At 38.2% G+C, this 20943-nt stretch overlaps 1 protein-coding gene across 1 annotated transcript; it reads left to right on the forward strand.

Moving 5' to 3' along the window:
* Positions 1 to 669: 669 nt before the first annotated feature.
* LOC115918304 (amidase-like) lies at positions 670 to 15472 on the forward strand. The gene is made up of 12 exons (XM_030972844.1): positions 670 to 942; positions 3270 to 3367; positions 4296 to 4432; positions 5266 to 5438; positions 5931 to 6070; positions 8922 to 9122; positions 9504 to 9578; positions 9911 to 10076; positions 11890 to 11949; positions 12483 to 12583; positions 13216 to 13402; positions 14003 to 15472. The coding sequence occupies exons 1-12, from the start codon at positions 801 to 803 to the stop codon at positions 14197 to 14199; spliced, it is 1677 nt and encodes a 558-aa protein (XP_030828704.1). The 5' UTR covers positions 670 to 800; the 3' UTR covers positions 14200 to 15472.
* The last annotated feature ends 5471 nt before the right edge of the window (positions 15473 to 20943 follow it).

Below are 20943 nucleotides of genomic sequence, written 5' to 3' on the forward strand. Positions count from 1 at the left end.
GCTTCTTGTAATGGCCGCCAAAAAAGGATTGAATCTTTGCGCAGCACAAAACGTACGACCATTCGGTACAATGGTCTGAAAATCAGACTATTACTTACTGACTTGGTAGCACTTAAGTCGATTCGACAACTTATAGTCGTTATACAGTAGGCTTGCGGGTGCACCATGTGTGAGAGATAGAGAGAGGATTGAGGAGTCCTGAAAATTAAAGGACTCTGACTCGGTAATCTTTCTTGGGGGTGTGTAGTCCTGGAAAGGACTGTTTGTTATCTTTCTTAGCTTATAGTTTTAAGAACTATAGCGCTTGGAGAGGATGAGTGGCTCGACGTTTCGAACAGATTGACTATCCGTTGTTATTTTCCCACTTAGAGACATTTTCAAGCCCCCCTTTTTTTAGCCGTTCGAATTTAACCTTTTCATTTTTTGGCCTGCAAATGGGACATAGTACCTTTAAAACATGGTTTTCATAGCTTCAAAAAATCGCTTGAACGCACCCTAATAAAACCGACCTTCCTTCAAAGCGAATTATAGCCATCAATACGTAATCCTGTTTACTTCGGGTCTTTTGTGACTGCATGTGTGAGTTTGCCTGTGTGGGCGTGTGTGTGTGAATGTGAATTGTTTGTTTTTATAGTGTATCAATCATAATTATTGCATAGTATCATTTACATTTATCAGGTACAACGTGACCCAGGCTTGAACCGGACAGGTTCCGTCTGAACATGATCTGCAGTCATTTTGTAATGTAACAGAGATCGACGCGCGTATCTCGTATCTCCATATAAACATTTCTATCGACAATGGCAATGTCGACAATAAAAGAGATTACGGACAATAACCTGTCCTTTGTGCCGTGTTTACAATATAACGGCATGAAGCAATTCATTGGCGTTCAGTCTATACATAGAATGGCATCACATAGTAGTGGTCGTGCAGCTAATGGTGAGTTCAGAACATTGTGAGGTTGTAATTTCTTGTAATGGGCGAATACATCAGTTAGCGTGGAGTTAATATCCAGCATTGTATTTATCTCTGACAACATGAATTCCAAAGGATAGCATTACATTACAGTTTGGAGGCAGTAGGCCTACGAAAGTTGTTATATATCCAGTCGAGTGTGTCATTATGATCGAAAATTCTTCTACCATGGGATATGTTTGACGTTACATAAGTTATACTGTAGGATCTCGCCCTAGCTACTAGGTTTGAAACGCCAATATGAACATTATAAATGGCTTAAGAATATAAATGACAACGAACCTTGTATAAAGCCTAAGGGAGTTCTTGGTGAAGTGGGACACAATCTTGATTTTAGGCTTTATACGATCTACGTGTAACTCTGTAAATATTTATTGCATATATGATAGTGGGTGAAATAGCACAAAGTTTCCCGGTTCACCTCAACATTTACAAAAAAATCCCCACCCCCCAATACTAAAGATTACAGAAAATGTGGGGATTGTGCCAGGGGGTCTCAGTCAAATATAAATACTGTAAGCATGCGTGACCAGGAAAACACGTATAAAGGGTGTTTTTTTTTATAGATTGGACGCGGTCCGCGCGGTTTAAAAACGTCTATTTCGGGCCATTTTCAAGAAAAAGGGAACTTTTTCAAAATGGTTCAAAATCCTGCTGTACGCGCTGGTATTAGCGCTCAGCGGTATTTTTCTAGTCTCAGGGCCAGACCCGGGCCGGTGGAAAATAAGGGGTAATAATGTCCATTGGTGAGACTACCGGCCGCCGTCTGTGCCTGCCGGTCTTTAGATCTTCAGTAGATCAAGATTGATGCCCGTGATGCAAACCCAGACCTACCAAGTCTCACGCCTATAGCTGGTCCCTTATATTTTGTTTTGCATGGTAGCATTATAGTAAATGTTCATCGTAAATTGTGTAGTTTTTGTAAACACTACATGTACTTTACATAAAATAGATCAAATTTAAAATGATTTTTTTTCTTCTTCAAAGAAAGGACTTATAATAGTTGTGCATTAAACCCATTTGGAAGTGTATAGGTTGATGTTATTGCTTCTCTATTGAAAAAAAATGTTTATACATTGTGAATTTTTCATCATAAGCGCATTTTGATTTATTTCAAGTTCAAGTTCAGTTTATTACATAGTCAACAACTTGAATGGTAATCCCTTCCAGGCTTCAAAATGCTCAAGGGGTTTCAATTTTACAATACTTGTTTAGGAGTACACTTTAAACACCAAAAACCGTTTAGGATGTGAATCCGGGAAAAACCACGCGAAAAACATCATTTAGGGTGTGCTTTGGCTTCCAATTAAGAAGAAATCCTCGTTTATGGGGGTGACTGGGAAACCTGTGGTCATGCACGCATGCATACAGTAGGGCGCTTTAGTAACGAGACGGAAGGCAAAGAGGACCGCATAATTCACTCAACCGAGATCAAATTATGTATGCAGTTCGGATTCTGTCTATTGAAATACTATTATTCTTATCAGGCGAATGAAATAATTTGTATTGAGGCACTTCACAAAGACTTTAGGGAGTTTAGGGAACGAACGCTTTTGTGGCTGAGAACGGTCGTGAAAATCAACAAGACGGAGAAAATTCTGGTTCGCACATGCACAGATTTATTTTCGTAATGTAACCAAATTTCTTTGTGAAGTGCCTCAATACAAATGATTTCATTCACCTGATAAGAATAATAGTATTTCAATAGACAGAATCCGAACTGCATACATTATTTGATCTCGGTTGAGAGAATTCTCCAGTCCTCTTTGCCTTCCGCGCCCTAGTATTTCTACTTGACTGAGACCCCCGGGGGATTGGGTGACACGCACAGACACACATCCCTCCAGCGATGCCACCATGATCATCTGATTATGCCTTTGTTTAGTATTCTTTAGTATGTCATTTTTGATGGGGTGTTCGTGTCTCGATCACTCACCACACGATGAGGATGATGACGATAATTATAGTAATAAGGTTAAGAATTATGCTAATAATAATAATGATAATTACAATCATAATCATAATAATAATAATAATAATAATAATAATAATAATAATAATATAATAATAATAATAATAATAATAATAATAATAATAACAATAATAATAATAATATTATTGACAAATGACAATAATGATAATAATAATGTTAACAATAATGATAATGACAAAACACTTTTCTATAGACGCCATTGTGATTTTCCCCTTGCAGCCATCAGCCAAAATATAATCCTAGAGAGCTAGGACAATATGGAATACTGTTTTAAAAACACATTTTTGTAATTCTTTAGATCTGTACAACTGTCCTGCAGTGAGAAAACCCACCCTAGCCCAGGTGAAAGATATCGCAAAAGATCTTGGCTTCCAATACGAAGATGATGATATTCAGGTATGACCAACTGCTTATTCACAAGAAGAACCGATACAAGCTACTTGGGTACAGAGCCACCTTTATACAGAATTTGGCCAACTTGGTTTCAGTTGGTCACAACATGGTGTATATTCTTTTGTTTTGTGCCTGTCCAACAAAGCAGTATACACCACATATACCAACTAGAACCGGGTCGGCAAAACCTTTTATATTGATGGGTCGGCTTGGGCAGTGAAACGTGTGCCTACATAGTGGAACAAAAGAAAAGAGAGAGAGAGAGAGAGAGAGAGAGAGAGAGAGGGAGGGAGAGAGAGGGTGTGGAAATGGGAAGGCGGAGTGAACCTAAACTTTCCACTCTCCCTAAATATTCATTCACTGAGTAAACCTTGTGCAGACCATGGCCCTGGGAAGCGGGGGTGCTGGGGGTGCTGCAGCACCCCCGGAATTTTTTCAGGGGGGCACATATATATATATATATATATATCGAAAAAATCGTTCCCAGGGACCTGCAGCACCTTCGGTGACAAAATCGTTCCCAGAGCCCTGGTGCAGCCCCCTCCCTCGTGACACCGATACCCCAGCAAAAGCGTGACTCACACTACGATATTTTATTACGAATACAAGGTTACACATGATCATTCGGTGATATAACACAGTGGACATAAAGAGACTGGTATAGTTCACACTCATGTATTTTTAAAAAATACACCCCAAAAAATGATGAGAAAAAAAACCAGCAACATACAACAGGAAACAATACCACACAGAACAAAACGAATGAATAAAAGTCATAGGCTACCGATATTTTAGATCTTAATTTTTGCAGGCAATGGAAATAAGATTGTTAACTGTTTGAAGAATATCATCCTTATTGCACATTAACTATTGCTGCCGCGTTGTGTCAATATTACCAGTTTTTGTTTGCTTTTTTTCTGGAATCTTTCAGAAATACAAAGCGATTATCGGAGAAAGCATTGACAGCATAAACAGTGTAGAGCATCTGGTTGAACCGAGACTGCCTACCAGATATCCAAGACTTCCAGGGTACAGACCAAAACAACAGGACAATCCTTATAATGCATGGTATGTACACATAATGTAGTAGCTAAAAAAAGGAGGGGCGGGGGGGGGGGGGGTTTACTGTACAGAATTAGTTTTTGCCGCAAGGGCACATACCCTTTACCCTTGGCACGAAAAGGGGACACATTTGGTTTTGCGGAGGGAGGTGGTGGTGGTGGGGGGGGGGGGGGGGGGTCATGTGCCACATATGCTCCTAGATCCACCAATGGGGCTGTGATGTGTAGGGTAGGGGGGTTTCGAGTCCCCATCGCTCTCATAAGGTCTACACATTCACTATGTAAGAGGTGAAGCTGATCTGGCGACATTTCTTATTTACCGAATGAACAAGTGCACGAAAACAAAAGTCGAAGAACTAAGATTAGAACTCGTAATCGTATTGTACAAAAACCGTTCAACCAGCGGTATTTTCATAAATCTACAAGACTAATTACTTTTTAGCATAGACTTTATTCATTTTTTGGGGGGAGGGTCGAGTAGATTTCAGTCCAAAGTGTTTTATGATAACGAATATTTTTAAAACAAACACCGACTGAAAGTTTGGTTGTAAAATGTGATCTTCATATTTGAAGATAATGTTTGAAACGAATGATGTCAGATGTTGCATACATTTCCTTTCCAATTGTAATCGGTATAATTCCCTTTGCCCCCTTTCCCGACCCTATATACATGATCTCAAGAAATGGAGATGCGAGGGAGCCAGTTGAGGTAAATTGTTAGGGACACGAATCTTTTCTTAGGTCCATGATATAACCGTGGTAGTCGGCATTTCGTACGCAGGCGTTATACTGAAGAACCGATTTACTTTATTATTCCTTCTGTCTGCCCCGTAAGATCAGGTACTGGAGGTGCGAGATCCAGGGAGCCAGCGGTGGTAAATTGGCGGGAAAACGAGTCGCAATCAAGGACAATGCAGCAGTAGCAGGGGTTCCTATGATGAATGGATGCCACGCTCTGGAAGGATTCACACCCGACTTTGATGCAACGGTCGTAACCAGAATACTAGACGAAGGTTGGTGTTCAAACAAGTTACCTCTGTCACATCGAAAAACCAAGTCCACTGATCCCACGCCGACTCTAAGGCTGCCCGATTCTAAACTGGTCATTCTAAACTACATAGCCATTTGCTTGTTCGGACTGTTGTCATCCTGGTGTCGGTCTGATTAACCTGTTAAGATAGAAACATCTTAATTGTAGAATTTTGTTAAAAGAATCTACTTCAAAAGCAAAAACATCGTTACTCACGGGGTTATTGTGAAAAGTACTCATAAGTTGGTTCTTGCAGGGAATTCCTTATGAGCATATAATCATTTGGTAGAGAAAAATCTAAAATTACAATGTCTTTTCAAATACCAATTAATACAGAACAAAACACTTTCAAAGAACGCACATTGTAAATGCAAATACAAGAGAAAGGTTTCTTGAATTCGTTCTGCTTGGAACGAGTGTCACTTTCCCTCAAAGAAAAATTCCATCTTAACATTTAGAACATTTGCACCAACAGGAGGGTCTATTGCCGGTAAAACAGTATGTGAAAACTTGTGTTTATCTGGGAGCAGTTATACAGCAGCCAAAGGTCCTGTGATGAACCCTCACGATACTACAAGATCGTCTGGTGGATCCAGCTCGGGCAGTGCTGTGGTGGTACGTCTTCACACCTGCGTCAAACCACCAAACCGATTCCACACCGATTCCACACCGACTCCACAACGACCCATTGACAATGTGGGGTACAGCGATTTGTTGTTCAGACTGTTGTCGGTCTCGTTGTTGTGACTGGGGTATTCTAGAATTTACATGAATTATACCAAAGGCACATCGACTAAACGGACGCCAGACCGACATCAATCCTATTTTTTTTTTTACCTGCAATGGCAGGGAATCAGTCGGTTTGGAATCGATGAGGCGGTGTGGCTGAGGTATTGCAATATTTACTATTAAGTTGTCAGAGGTGAAAAGATGTCTCTTGTCAATCAACTTTCTATTTAGGCCGTATACTTTTTGTGAGCTATAGTGCATATTGTTTACTATATACCTCTCTTATTAAATATGATAGGGTCATGAACTGTTGATGAAGTGTAAGTAAATAATAGTCTCTTACTGTCATTTAGTCAAAATATACTAGATATGAAAATTACAAAAAACAACATTGCTGCCCGAATGTGAGGTGACAGTTTTTGTGGTTTCTCAAATGTTTATAATTAAGAACATTCTTAGGGTCAACATCTTCTAGAGCCCGGCACACCCACATCACATTGGTTAATGATCTTGATCCATCCACTATACTGGCCACACCCACATTACATTGGTTAATGATCTTGATCCATCCACTATACTGGCCACATCCACATCACATTGGTTAATGATCTTGATCCATCCACTATACTGGCCACATCCACATCACATTGGTTAATGATCTTGATCCATCCACTATACTGGCCACACCCACATCACATTGGTTAATGATATTGATCCATCCACTATACTGGCCACACCCACATTACATTGGTTAATGATCTTGATCCATCCACTATACTGGCCACACCCACATTACATTGGTAAATGATCTTGATCCATCCACTATACTGGCCACACCCACATCACATTGGTTAATGATCTTGATCCATCCACTATACTGGCCACACCCACATTACATTGGTAAATGATCTTGATCCATCCACTATACTGGCCACACCCACATCACATTGGTTAATGATCTTGATCCATCCACTATACTGGCCACACCCACATCACATTGGTTAATGATATTGATCCATCCACTATACTGGCCACACCCACATTACATTGGTTAATGATCTTGATCCATCCACTATACTGGCCACACCCACATTACATTGGTAAATGATCTTGATCCATCCACTATACTGGCCACACCCACATTACATTGGTAAATGATCTTGATCCATCCACTATACTTTTTCGTAATAACTGCATGCTCAGCTACCCAGTCTTGTCGAATTACCACTCGTAATCCTTATTTGTCATCATTTCTCTAGAACAGGGGAGTCGCTAGACCTTTTTAGGGGGGGGGGGAGGGGTAGAGGTCACCGATAACCGACAAAACTAGCAACCAATTACCGAACAATATATTAATGCCAACGTGCCAATGTCTCCAAATTTATAAACCCGGAGCCTGGGGCTAATTTCCCTATACCTGCGCAAAGGCGCGTACGCAGGGGGGGGGGGGGGGGTTTGAACCCCCCTTTAACTCTTTGTATGTGTGTGTTTTAGAGGACCCCCCTTTAGTTTCCTTTTTTAATAAAAAATAATAATAATAACAAAAAAAAAAAATTGTGTTAATAGGTGACCCCAAAAAGCAGACCTAACCCCCCCCCCCCACGAAACGAAATATCGATCGGCCAAATTTTTCCCCCGCTTATTCAGCGGCTAGCTGAGTCGTTGCGAAATTTTTGGGACCAAAACAAAATAAAAAATGTGTCCTCTTACCCCATCCCCCCCCCCCCCCGCTTATTCAGCTGCTGGCTGAGTCGTTGCGAAATTTCGGCGTGATTTTCAAATTTTAAAACCCCCCCCCCCTCAAAAAATCCTGCGTACGCGCCTGGCTGCGCATGTACCCATTGTCATTTACCTCGACCTTATAAATATACGGTGTATTTCGTCAAAACTAGTCAGCATCGTGGCTTTATAAAATAAATTTTCTTTGTTTTTTTGTATTTGTGGGGGCGGCCCCGTACCCTAGCCCCCGCTGCGTCCAGTCACGATTCAGTGGCTAAGCAATGGCCCCCTTACTGTTAGGCCCCAGGATCAAAACCATGTCGATGTGCTATATTAGTGCCCTTTTGTGAGGCATTAATTCTCATTAATGTCAGTTATGACTTAAAGACGTAGGTATCCTAGTTGATTAGCATAGTAGCACACACATGATTCAGCAGTCACGCAAAACAATCACTCGCAAATTATTATTCAATAAAATCTGAGAATGTATACTATTATCTAGATCTATTAGGAATAAATAATTGTCAAAATCATTCCATAATTTTGGGATAAAAATAATTATTCCACTATTATGACCAACAGTGTATTAAGGTTGACAATGACATTTGACACTGGTTTTTAATGATTGCTGGTGAAACTTCGGGAAAATACAAGTATTATAGTTGTAGTCTCTCTCGAAGTCGTCACAGCGGATAACAAGTCGCAGTTCGTAAGACTTAAAAAAAAACACTTATTTTCTGTTATATGTTACTATGTAATGCTGTTTTCGATGATGTTCATATTGTTTATATTGCTCAAGTAATTTGTATCTTTCTTGCTCCCTCGACGAGACAACTCTACCCAACCCCCTCCCCTCTCTCTCTTACTCACACCCTCATATCTCATGTATTTTATCTATCTGTAACATAAACTTAATCGTAGAATTGTAAGTTATTGATTCAAGGAGATTCGATTAATTGTAACTTTCTATACTACAGAAACCCGGCATTTTTTTTCAACTTCTTTATTTCTTGTTCAGGTTTTGGCTGGTGACGTTGATATGGCCATCGGAAGTGATCAAGGCGGTTCGATTCGCATGCCTGCAGCATGGACTGGCATTGTTGGTCTAAAACCAACCTATGGGCTTGTCCCTTACACAGGCGTCTGGTCTATAGAGCCTTCTTTTGACCACATTGGCCCAATGGCAAGAACGGTTCATGATTGCGCCCAGCTTCTCGAGGTATGAAGTCTAAATAATCCCTATCCCTTTTATTCGGCTTTTCAGAGCCTTAAAAAAATAAATATATATAAGTCTTCTTCTAATCATTTCTTCTCCTTCTTCTTCATCCTCTTCTTCTCCTTCTTTTTCTTCTTTCTCGTCTTCTTCTTCTTCTTCTCCTCCTTATCCTTCATCCTTCTTCTACTTCTTCTTCTTCTTCTTCTTCTTCTTCTTCTTCTTCTTCTTCTTCTTCCTCTTTGTCCTCTCCTATTATTTGGAGTGCTTCTATTAATAATAGTAAAGTTGTGTACTATAAGTATTCACTTGTATTGGTAAGTCTGATGTCGATAAAATAGAGCTACTCTGTAAAGTGATTCTTTTATTTTGCAATTTAACTTTCAGGTGATTGCTGGATACGACCATGGAAACGATCATAGACAGTGCCAACACATTACAGTACCGGAATATATAAAAGAGGTGAGTAAACGACTACAGCCCACGAGACCGACAGGCAGCCTAAGAGACCGATAATAACCTTCTGAAAAGAACATTGGTCTCTTTGGCATTTTGACAACTTTTTTTTAGGGTTCCGCCAAACCGACAATTCCGGTCCGGCGGACTGTCGCTTTACAGGGATGTCTCGGAGTAAACGCATGCTTTCGGATATACAGAAATGACGAACTGTGGACAAAATAACCTTACATGCTATAGAATTCTTTATTTCCAACTCTAGTCAAGGGGAAAGATTCTATGAAGTGTAATATGTTCATCGTGCTAATTGGTAATTATTTTCCTCCTCCTTTATTTAGCTTGAAGGTTCAAGTGTATCCGGGATTCGTATCGGTCTATTAGAAGAAGGATTGAATAACCCAAAAGCAGATTCAGCAGTCAGTGGTATCGTGGAGAATCTTGTCAACAAGTTATCAATGTTTGGAGCTAGCATAGGGAGAATATCAGTTCCTCTTCATTTGAAAGGTACAGAAATGACTTTCAGTCAGTCAAATGAAATACCGTCTGCCCAAAGTCATTAATGTCTTGTATTTGTGTGCATCGGTTTCATCGCAAATCGATAATCACCAGTCTACATTAAAATTTGAAAGCTCCTTAAAGTCTCTTAAAGGTAATGCAAAATTTGGGAAATTTTGAAAATTGGATTGATAATAATTTTATTAATGTTGATATATTTGGATGCCCCTGTGGATGATAAGCACAATAAAATTTAGCCCCTAAAACACTTCTGCTTTCGAGAAATTGAATAATCAAAAATTTACCGGTGCTCCCGGTAAATTTTAAATATTTTAAATAGCGCCTAAGGCCATTCCATGGTAGCTGCGACCATGACAATCTCAGAATATGCAGTTCGATATATAATTTCCAAACGGAAATAGCAAATCGGTAGATTGTAGTAAAAAAAAACAAAAAAAAACAGTTTTTGTTTGTTTTCAATGATATTTTATTTTCTCCATTGCTTTTCACAAATAATAACAAAATCAATACATAAAATAATCTGCATGTTAATATTATTATATAGAATATGATTTTACATTCACATCTAAATAATACAAATGAACTTTTACTATTTACATCAAATAAAGCATGAAACATGCATGCATGAAGAAGGCATGAACATAAAAAGACATTTAAGAGAAGAAAGAAAAAGAAAAAAAGAAAAAAAAATACTTACATACACACATACACACACGTGCACAGACACCCACACAAACCCCCACATGCCTACATTTTGTGGGAATCTCGACCATTATATCAGCCATGTCCATTTCATTGCTTCTATTCGCCTTCCTTATTTTATTTATTCTGCACGAAGCTATTCTAAATTGTCCCACTTTCTAAAATGATATGTGAGTGTACCTCGGTCCCCAGCTAATTTCTTCTCCTCCTTTCTATTTTCTAATAATCTTTTCTTAATCTCCAAATAAGTTGGTGGTTTTTGTCTATTTTTACTATCTATAAATATCATATATTTTATCAAAATTATGATATGATTTAATAACTGTTCTTTCCCTATGTTAAACTCAACTTTCCCTGTATGGATACCTTTCCAATTTATATTTGTAATTTCTACTAAATTAAATAAATTCCCACACTCTTCCCAAATTGGTTTTACTTTCTCACAAAGACAAAATAAATGCTCGTAAGTTTCCTCATATTTACCACAAAAAGAACATAAATTACTATTAACCATTTTAAATTTATATAAATGTAATTTAGTATATATAATATTATAAAGCATTTTAAATTGAAATTCTCTAAGCTTACTATTCAATGTGCACTTTCTAAGTCTTAAAAATATTAATTGTATATCTTTTTAAAGTAAAATTTTAAAGTAAAAGTAATATCAGTCTTGAGAGGGCGCTATTCAATATAAAGAGTTTATTATTTACAATTTCATCACTTTGGACTCGATTTCAACCGCAACAACGATCATTGAATATTGTAATATCGCTTATGCTTCTAATATGTTCATTTGCACCAAAGTCATGACCCCATAGCAAAACTTTGTAATACCTTAAGACCTTTTGCAAGTCAAACTGTACATGTTCTTTTATCTTTTTGGATAGATAGAAATCAATGTTACATGAAATGGCGCAAAAAAATGTTCTTTTTCGAGGAATTTCGTAATTGGTAAAAATTTGTTACTGGAGATATCACTTCAATTTGTATATGGAACATCGAAATAATGGAGTACAAAAAAAAAACCTAAATTATTGGAAGCACTAATTGTGTGGCCGTGAGAACGATAACATCAGAATTTCATTTTTCTTTATAGCTCCTGGTATATGGAACTGCATTGCAGAAGGGGTTTTTGAAACAACTGTGCGTCATGGAGGTATTATACTTTAAAGAGTTTTTTTTAATTGTCATTAGAGGTTGAGGTTTTAAAGTAATATAATAAATAATCAGCATTGATCTGTGAGTAACCTAGGTATATGGAGGCGTTGTCGTTTAGTGGATAATAATAAATTTAAACAAGGGGGCGGGGGGGGGGGGAGGGGGCACGTGCCCCAGTACCCACCGTACCTATGCCCTTGACACTCGACCCAGGTGAGATAAAGGAGTACATAAGAGAACCAATTACCCAGTATCTTACCAATGCAGCGAGGCAATAAAGCCGGGCTGAGGATAATGATGTTCTTAATAGAGGCTAAATATATAATAGGTGTATGTGCATGTGTGTGTGTGTGTGTGTGTGTAGGGTGGGGGGGGGGGGAGGTGTCAGTCTGAGTAAATGATATGTGGGAGGGGAGGCTCTGGGAGGGGGTATCCAATTCCTAGGGTGGTAACAGTCATCTTATTTTACCTATGTTCTGCATTGGTTTATTCTTTGTGAACTTAAGTTTCATTATGTCATATATCTCGAAGGTGTTGGGAGTGGTCATCCTGGTTTTTATCCTTCTGGATTCATCAACGAGTCTGGGAAAATGTTTAAATCTCGTCCGAACGACATCTCAGATCATATGAAGGTAAAGAAGTTTTAGAAATTAGTGTGCCGCGGCGACGACATTTTGGATTTGTCTACAATCTCAACAACTTGTAATAAACGATTTTAGTGGGCTTTTAAAATCAAATGATGATTTAATTTGTAACAAAGATGATTATATTTTGACATTTGTGAAGAAGCCTATTTGTAAATTAGTCCACCACAAATACTCCGTCTGATAAAACAATTGCCCTTAATCCGTCACCAATCAATCGCAAGTCACTGCACTGAATCAGAGGTTTTCAGATTAATACAATATTTTTTAAGGTTATAAAATGGGACCCTGATTTTCATCAATTTCAATGTTTGCAAAATTTAGGGCCTAATGAATATTCACATTGTAAGAAAGTAATATTAGTCCTTTTCAGGACTCCCCAATCTTCACCACTCTTTCTGACATGGTGCAACCGTAAACCTACTGTATAAAATAATATTAGTTCTCAAGAATGACCGAATGTGGTCCGCTCTCGTGAAAACGTTGTTTAAGCAGGGACCTGGGGCAGGGACATGTACATTTACAATTTACAAGACTCAATGTCGATGAATCCTGCGACCTGCGTACTCTATTTTAAGGTTGGTTGAAGCTTGATTGTCGGTGAATTTATATATTTTCAGCTCGCCCTAATGAAAGCAGAGTATCTGAAGAAGAATTACCATGGCCAAGTGTATGGAAGGGGCCGCAATCTTACTATCCTGCTTCGTGAGGCCTACGAGAAAGCTCTTGAAGAGGTTGACATCATTGCCATGCCTACCATACCTTTCACTGCAACCAAACTGCTGTCAAAGGATGATCCTATTTGTGGTAAATATTGAAATTCACTTCATGAGAATAATAATAAGAAGAAAAAGGACCTCACTCCACCAAAATAATTTTTGGATTATCAAGAAAAATTATTGCGGGATATGACAGATGGGATAGTAAAACAAAACAAAAATAATTTATTCATCGGTTTCAAAATCAAGCGACACATACTTGTGGTTTGCTTGATTCTTTGCAAATAAACGCGTACTCGGGTTAAACTGAATACACTCTTGCAGAAAATGCCTCCTTATTATACTGAAAACACTGGCACTATTACATCTTTAGCCTGCATTATTATTTTATATATAGGAATTTCGAAAAAAATTAATTTGATATTTCTTCAAAATATGCAAATGTAATTTATCTCCATACAACGTAATTATGAAATAATTACTTCAACTTCTTTATTTCATATCATTCATTCACCTAGTTTCATACATGAATTAAAAAACAAAATATTCTTGATTTATGACCAGTTTTGTGTTACCCACTGGTTAAGGTGTAATTGACTAGAATAATCACGTGAATCTGTACTTCCCGATGTAAGAATAACATAAGTCTTTTCCGATCCCACATCCTGTGCCATCATTATTCCTACAGAGTACCACAGACGAGCTTCCGAGGTGAATGTTAACACGCATCCTTTCAACTTGACTGGTCATCCCGCCCTCAGCGTCAATGCAGGCTTTTTAGAAGGCTTACCAGTCGGCCTTATGTTGGTAGGAAGACACAACGATGAGCTCACCATCTTCAAAGTCGCTCAGGCTGTAGAGAAAATCAGGGATGAGACAAACTAGAAACCATATATGGACAGAATTCTAACCTCTTTATCTTATGTTGGTAGGAAGACACAACGATGAGCTCACCATCTTCAAAGTCGCTCAGGCTGTAGAGAAAATCAGGGATGAGACAAACTAGAAACCATATATGAACATAATTCTGACCTCTTTGTCTTATGTTGGTAGGAAGACACAACGATGAGCTCACCATCTTCAAAGTCGCTCAGGCTGTAGAGAAAATCAGGGATGAGACAAACTAGAAACCATATATGAACATAATTCTGACCTCTTTGTCTTATGTTGGTAGGAAGACACAACGATGAGCTCACCATCTTCAAAGTCGCTCAGGCTGTAGAGAAAATCAGGGATGAGACAAACTAGAAACCATATATGAACAGAATTCTGACCTCTTTATCTTATGTTGGTAGGAAGACACAACGATGAGCTCACCATCTTCAAAGTCGCTCAGGCTGTAGAGAAAATCAGGGATGAGACAAACTAGAAACCATATATGAACAGAATTCTGATCTCTTTGTCTTATGTTGGTAGGAAGACACAACGATGAGCTCACCATCTTCAAAGTCGCTCAGGCTGTAGAGAAAATCAGGGATGAGACAAACTAGAAACCATATATGAACAGAATTCTGATCTCTTTGTCTTATGTTGGTAGGAAGACACAACGATGAGCTCACCATCTTCAAAGTCGCTCAGGCTGTAGAGAAAATCAGGGATGAGACAAACTAGAAACCATATATGAACATAATTCTGACCTCTTTGTCTTATGTTGGTAGGAAGACACAACGATGAGCTCACCATCTTCAAAGTCGCTCAGGCTGTAGAGAAAATCAGGGATGAGACGAACTAGAAACCATATATGAACAGAATGCTGACCTCTTTGTCTCATGTTGTTGGTAGGAAAACACTACAATGAGATCAACGTCAGACTCAGGATAACAAAGTATTTAAAGTAATCCTTGCATTTCCATAATTTGATTAAACGAATTCGTTTTCACTGGAAGCCTGCCGTAGCAACAAACAGATTTAACAAAAGACTTAACTCCATTTCGTTGACGATCAGCCATGCATGAAGTCTTTCGTCTTTTTTGAGCATGGCTGATCGCCAACGAAACCGATTTAAATCCGTTTTCAACTCTGGTTGTTGCTACAGCAGGCAGCCAGTGAAAACGAACTCGTTTAATCAAATTGTGGAAATGCAAACTTTACTTGAAACAAACAGAACTTTGTTATTCCTGGCTCATTTTTCCTGATTGAGGTGTAATATGAAAGGGCAGAAAATGACCTTTGTAGAAATGTGATTTTCCCTTTGAAATTCAGATACCGTTCGCCAAATGACCTTTTGGTACCCCCTCTTTAAATTGTTTTGAATCACTCATGCGTGAACTATGCATCAAATGAAAGAGGAGGAACTAAGCTTCACAAATATGTGCTATTCATTAATTAAAAATTGTGATTAAGTTATGATAAAACATCGATAATACTGGGTTTCGTTTTTTCTGGGACGCACTGTATATACACATGTATATATTTTACCACAAAAAGTAATGTATACAGCATATATATATATATATATTTGTTAATAAATAACAACAATTGGAATTGTCAGCATGATGTACTGATCATAAATTGCGTCCTATCTTTTTATCTTGACTACTTTAATGAACCAAACACGTGGACTCTTTATCATGTTTATCGAATATAAATCTGCACATGTAATTTATAGATCTACTTTCAATTATACATTTATTACATGACAATTGTCTAAATTTCATCGAACATCAAAGAGATTTGACAAGCAACATATAGATATATATAAGAGATTCATTGGAGGCGGTGTGGCGATCGTCGTCTGGCTCTCATGAGTTTCGAGTTGGGTTCGAGTCCTGCGCTGAGCAGTCAAAAATGCAACGATGATTGTCCCTGCGTTGTGTGTAAGCGCTCTCTTTAAGAATTTTAGCTGAGTTCTGGTGATGGCAAAAGATACATTATCACAGAATTCAACAAAACTTACACTGAATGTTCAAGATTACAAATAAATGACGTTTGCCGTACACATTTTGTAGAAAATGTATAGTTGCTGAGTAATGAGCATAGAAAGATAAGGAAATCAAGGTAATTAGGCCCGACATCATGTACTTTAATAACTCAGGTCACTAAGTGCAAATGAGAGTTGTGGTTTTTATTGAAGATGATTTCCATCAAGTTTTTGTGATTTTTTATTTTATTTTACTGGTTCAAACAGTCTATCTACTGCAGGGTACGTAAACAGTTGAATACTAGCCATATTCTCTCTGCATACGATTCCGAAACCAGTTCTCTAGATCAGCTTTAACGCAGGCCCGGGTTCAGGGGAAAATACTCCTTAAATCGGACAGAACATTAACTGGAGGGCCCCATGTGGAGCACAGTCACACCCTATGCACGTTAATATGCTACACTTCCGGCAATGAGTGAAGTGTAGGGTGTAAGCCCGATGTTTAGTGTGCCTGCATACACAACTGGTAATCTTCCTACGGATCTTCGTGTTATGCTGCACAGCCCTTTGAACATTAAGAGAAGAAGAAGAAGAAGAAGAAGAAGAAGAAGAAGAAGAAGAAGAAGAAGAAGAAGAAGAAGCAGCAGCAGCAGAAGAACAACAACAACAACAAGAAGAAGAAGAACAACAACAACAAGAAGAAGAAGGAGAAGAAGAAGAAAAAGAAGAGGAAAAAGAAGGAGAAGAAGAAAAAAAGGAAGGAGAAGAAGAAAAAGAAGATGATGAAGAAGGAGAAGACTTGTTACCCTAGTTATGTATTTACATTGTGTAAACTATATGTTACCTGATATTTTACGATTATATACACACGATCTGTTTCGATGAAAACGCTCTTGCATTTCATGCCATCGTAACCACGGTGAAGAATTAAAGGTTAACCTAGTCATTATAATAATAACGAAGAAAATGTAACTTGACTTTGTATTTTACATATACATTTTAACATATGTTTAATCTAAAGTTAATGAAATCAAATTATTTACAACAGATTACAATCGGGAGAGAACATCACTTTAAAACATATACTATTAGTGTATGCTTATTTTCAAATTATTACAACTCGACTATCTCGACGTGACTTAAAGTAGTCACCCGAAGAAAATTCACGATAATTGGTAATCATAGACAGTGACACATAGTATATGGATGGAAAGCTTTTCTCTTGAAAATACGAATAATTTGCTGAAAATCATATAAATATCATGGAAAGGCGTAAAATCCTTTGTGGCTAGCTGTGTCTCGCATGGGCCGTCTCACAAATATTGACGCTCTACGGAGGACCGCGGCTGAAGGCAGAAAATCTGGATAACAAAATTAATATTTTTGAGAGATGATTACTGCAGGCCCCAAACATATTATAAAGATGGAAGCTGTTATATTTGATCAGTAAGGTCTCCTTCGCAATTATATGAATTTTGCATCAATTAAAAACACTTTTGATCCTTCGATCGGGTGACTACTTTAAAGGCCCACTGCACTACTTGTAGCTACTTGCGCCCTCTATATAACAAACAATGCATAATCGGTGACCATTGGTCCCCCATCATCCTCTTTTTCTTATGTTAACTGAGAGCTGAGTTGATGAGATAACCATCTGTCCAGTGACCTTGTAGGGCGCTCTAATCCCTCCTGTAAACTATGGCAGATAAGCTTTAAGAACTAGACGTACTGTGCGTAAAAAGTCAAATTTGACTGAACGCGAAAAATACAACCAACGACGCCATATTATCAAATGCTGTGTCCATCTGCTCTCATGAAACACTTTAGATAATGGAATGCTGTGAGAACGGCTAATTCATGAAGATTAAAGAATCACAAATTACAGATCAAAAAATTAATATCAAGTCGATGTCCATGCTGCTAATTGAAAATATTTCGGCATGTAAACAAATACACGGAAAGTTGCGTGAGAAATTGAACATGTAAACAGCAAATCATTATGATTAAGGGTTGTTAGGTTCGAGGCTTTATCATCAACCGTCAACGTCTCGCAATTCGGCGTCGGACGTATTCCAAGCACAAATTCCTGGCTTCTTCGTTCGTCAGCAAATATACCAAGGGCTGAGTCCATGCATTGGTTGCAGAGATCATGTCAAGTATGAGTGGGTTCAAGGTCGTTGTCAGGTGAATGACTGAAGTAAGCCAAACGGCACAGAATGAACCCCACAGCAGGAGAACAGTGATGAGTCCTTTGAAGCGTTTGTAGAACCCAACGTATATCCGTTGCTCAAGTTGTCCCCTCAACTCATCAACGTCGACGTTTGGAGTACGAGGCGGTGGTAATTTCAAGTGGGCAACGGCACGGTTCTTTTGATAAGCAATCACGAGAAGTTTTACGTAAATAAACAAGGTTAAGACCAGCGTCAAGCAGACGGGAATGATTGTGATGAAAGAATTTACAAATGAAATCCAACTTAATCCAATACTTTGATCCCGAGTTAGGCAACGCGTGATCAGTAGATTTGTAAACAGGGAAAAGGGAAAGCATGGTATCGGCAGGAGGATTGCAGAGATCAAGACAACTGCAATTAACGTACACACCGCGATGGTAAAGAATCTTCTTTTTGTCACAATAATGGGGTAACGTAGTGGTCTTGCGATCAGGAGATAGAGATTAAAGCTAATCCCACACAGCAACGCCATAACTACCAAAATCATGACACGTTCTATGAAAGGAAAAACTCGACTTATCACAGAGCAAGTTTGAGAATTGTGGAAAAAATAGAAAGTCGTAGACCATGTGCTCCAGACGACCCCTAGAAGCAAGTCGGTTGTTGCTAAGGCCTGGTAAAGAAATCGCATGTATTCTTGAAGTTCCCTCTGATGGTGAATCGCCACCAAAACGACTATATTCAAAGTTGATGATAGTAAAGTATTTAGAATATAAAATACAATCAACTCTGGTTTTGTATCTGCTGCATTAAATGATGCCAATGTGGTGTTTGTGATATATGCAACTTCCGTTGACATTGGCGTTGGTGACATTGTAATGGTATATAGGTCTCATCAAAGTCATAAGAATTCCGGTTAAACTTGTTGGTCAAGCTATAATCGGGAATAGCTCTTTTAAGAAAAGCAAATGAGTCACTAATAGGGGTATAGACATACTGGCAGCGACTCGATGAAAAACGTTCGTTTTATTGAACTGAATCAGATCTTCACGGCCATATCCTGTGGCGTCCGAGAGATGTTCCTGTACAGAAGTTCATAGATGAGTATACTTCAGAAGGGAGTCGGGCTTGGAAACCTAGAGAAGACACCCTCGTACCTCCCTACCACTAGTGCTTGATGATGACATGAAGACCTTAGTCCAGCGCTACAGAACACAGATGACTTAATTAAAGCGTATATAGCTTCTGGCAAAAGAGGAGTGGAAAGAGATATACACAATAAAGACTGTCGAGACGGCAAAAGTAAAATAGAAGTAAATGTCAAAAATTCGAAACCTGCTTCACACACACACATAACCAAACACCTAATCGCACAAAATACACACACACATGGACACACACACGCACACACACACACACACGTATTTTCATTATTACAAAATGACGCTGTGGGTTTGACGTACTACATTATTAGTCTGTCATTTTAGCAGTTAACTACTCATTCAATATAGGTCTGATACCCATTGCCCCTTGACAGATTTGGAGTAGAGCCCTCCTTTAAAGGGGAAGTCCACCCTGTTTTTAAGTAGGTTTTGATAAGAATTAAGAAGTTTAAACTAATTAGAGAAACAGATCAATGAAAGTTATGATTTTTTGAAGTTGCATTCAATTAAACACAAATTGGCAACTCTGTGACTTATCATGTGAGGTTCCCTCCAATTCGCTCTGTACTTGAAAAAAAGAAGAAGTATTTTTTCCCTAAAGAAAATGTTCAATAATACCCTTCATCCTTTATATATTTGTTGCAAATATGTTGCTATACAACCCCTGTATAAAACAAATCTTTTCCGTCATCAATATCTAAGCAAATGAAAGTTTAACAATTTCTGTACTGAGCAAATTGGAGATAGCCTCGCATGATACGTAACAGTGTTTCCATTTTGCATTTCACTGATGACAACTGAAAAAAATGTCCTACCCTTAATCGGATATTGCTCAAAATTTAACTTATTTGTTTTTCCTGCTTTGACTAATATCAGCTAATTAAAAGGATAGACTTCCCCGTCAAAGATAAAGTTGACAACTTGCCATGTAATTGCATTGCGAAAAAAGATGTCTAGCACTCGATATTGAAATTAAGAGAAATGTCACAATCTTGCTTGAAATCACATACATTGAAAACCAATGCACACAGAAGTGGAAATTCTAAACTTAATCTATACATGTAACAAGGGATTTCTAATCATACGTGAAATAGGACGGCATTTGACGAAAAAATCTAATTTGTAAGCGATTTCTAATTCTACTTTATTATTCTTCCGCATAATACTATAAGAAGACAAGACAAGCTCTTTAATCCAATACAAATTGATTGATGGTGTAGTAATTATGAAAAAATCTGTATTTTCTACATCGTGACTGTAATATGATGACGGACTGACGTAGGAACTTCTGCAAGAGATTGACTTGTGTTTGCGTATTAGATATTGTGTTTGAGACGAAGCAGTTTGATGAATCTAATTAGGGTTTGTCATTTGCAAATAGGCTCATTAAAGGCCTTCGTGAAGGAAATTAACGATTTCATATAAAAGGTTCATT

This window comes from Strongylocentrotus purpuratus, unplaced genomic scaffold, assembly GCF_000002235.5.
Source record: "Strongylocentrotus purpuratus isolate Spur 01 unplaced genomic scaffold, Spur_5.0 spur5_scaffold_6, whole genome shotgun sequence".
In the NCBI taxonomy this organism is placed as follows: domain Eukaryota; kingdom Metazoa; phylum Echinodermata; class Echinoidea; order Camarodonta; family Strongylocentrotidae; genus Strongylocentrotus; species Strongylocentrotus purpuratus.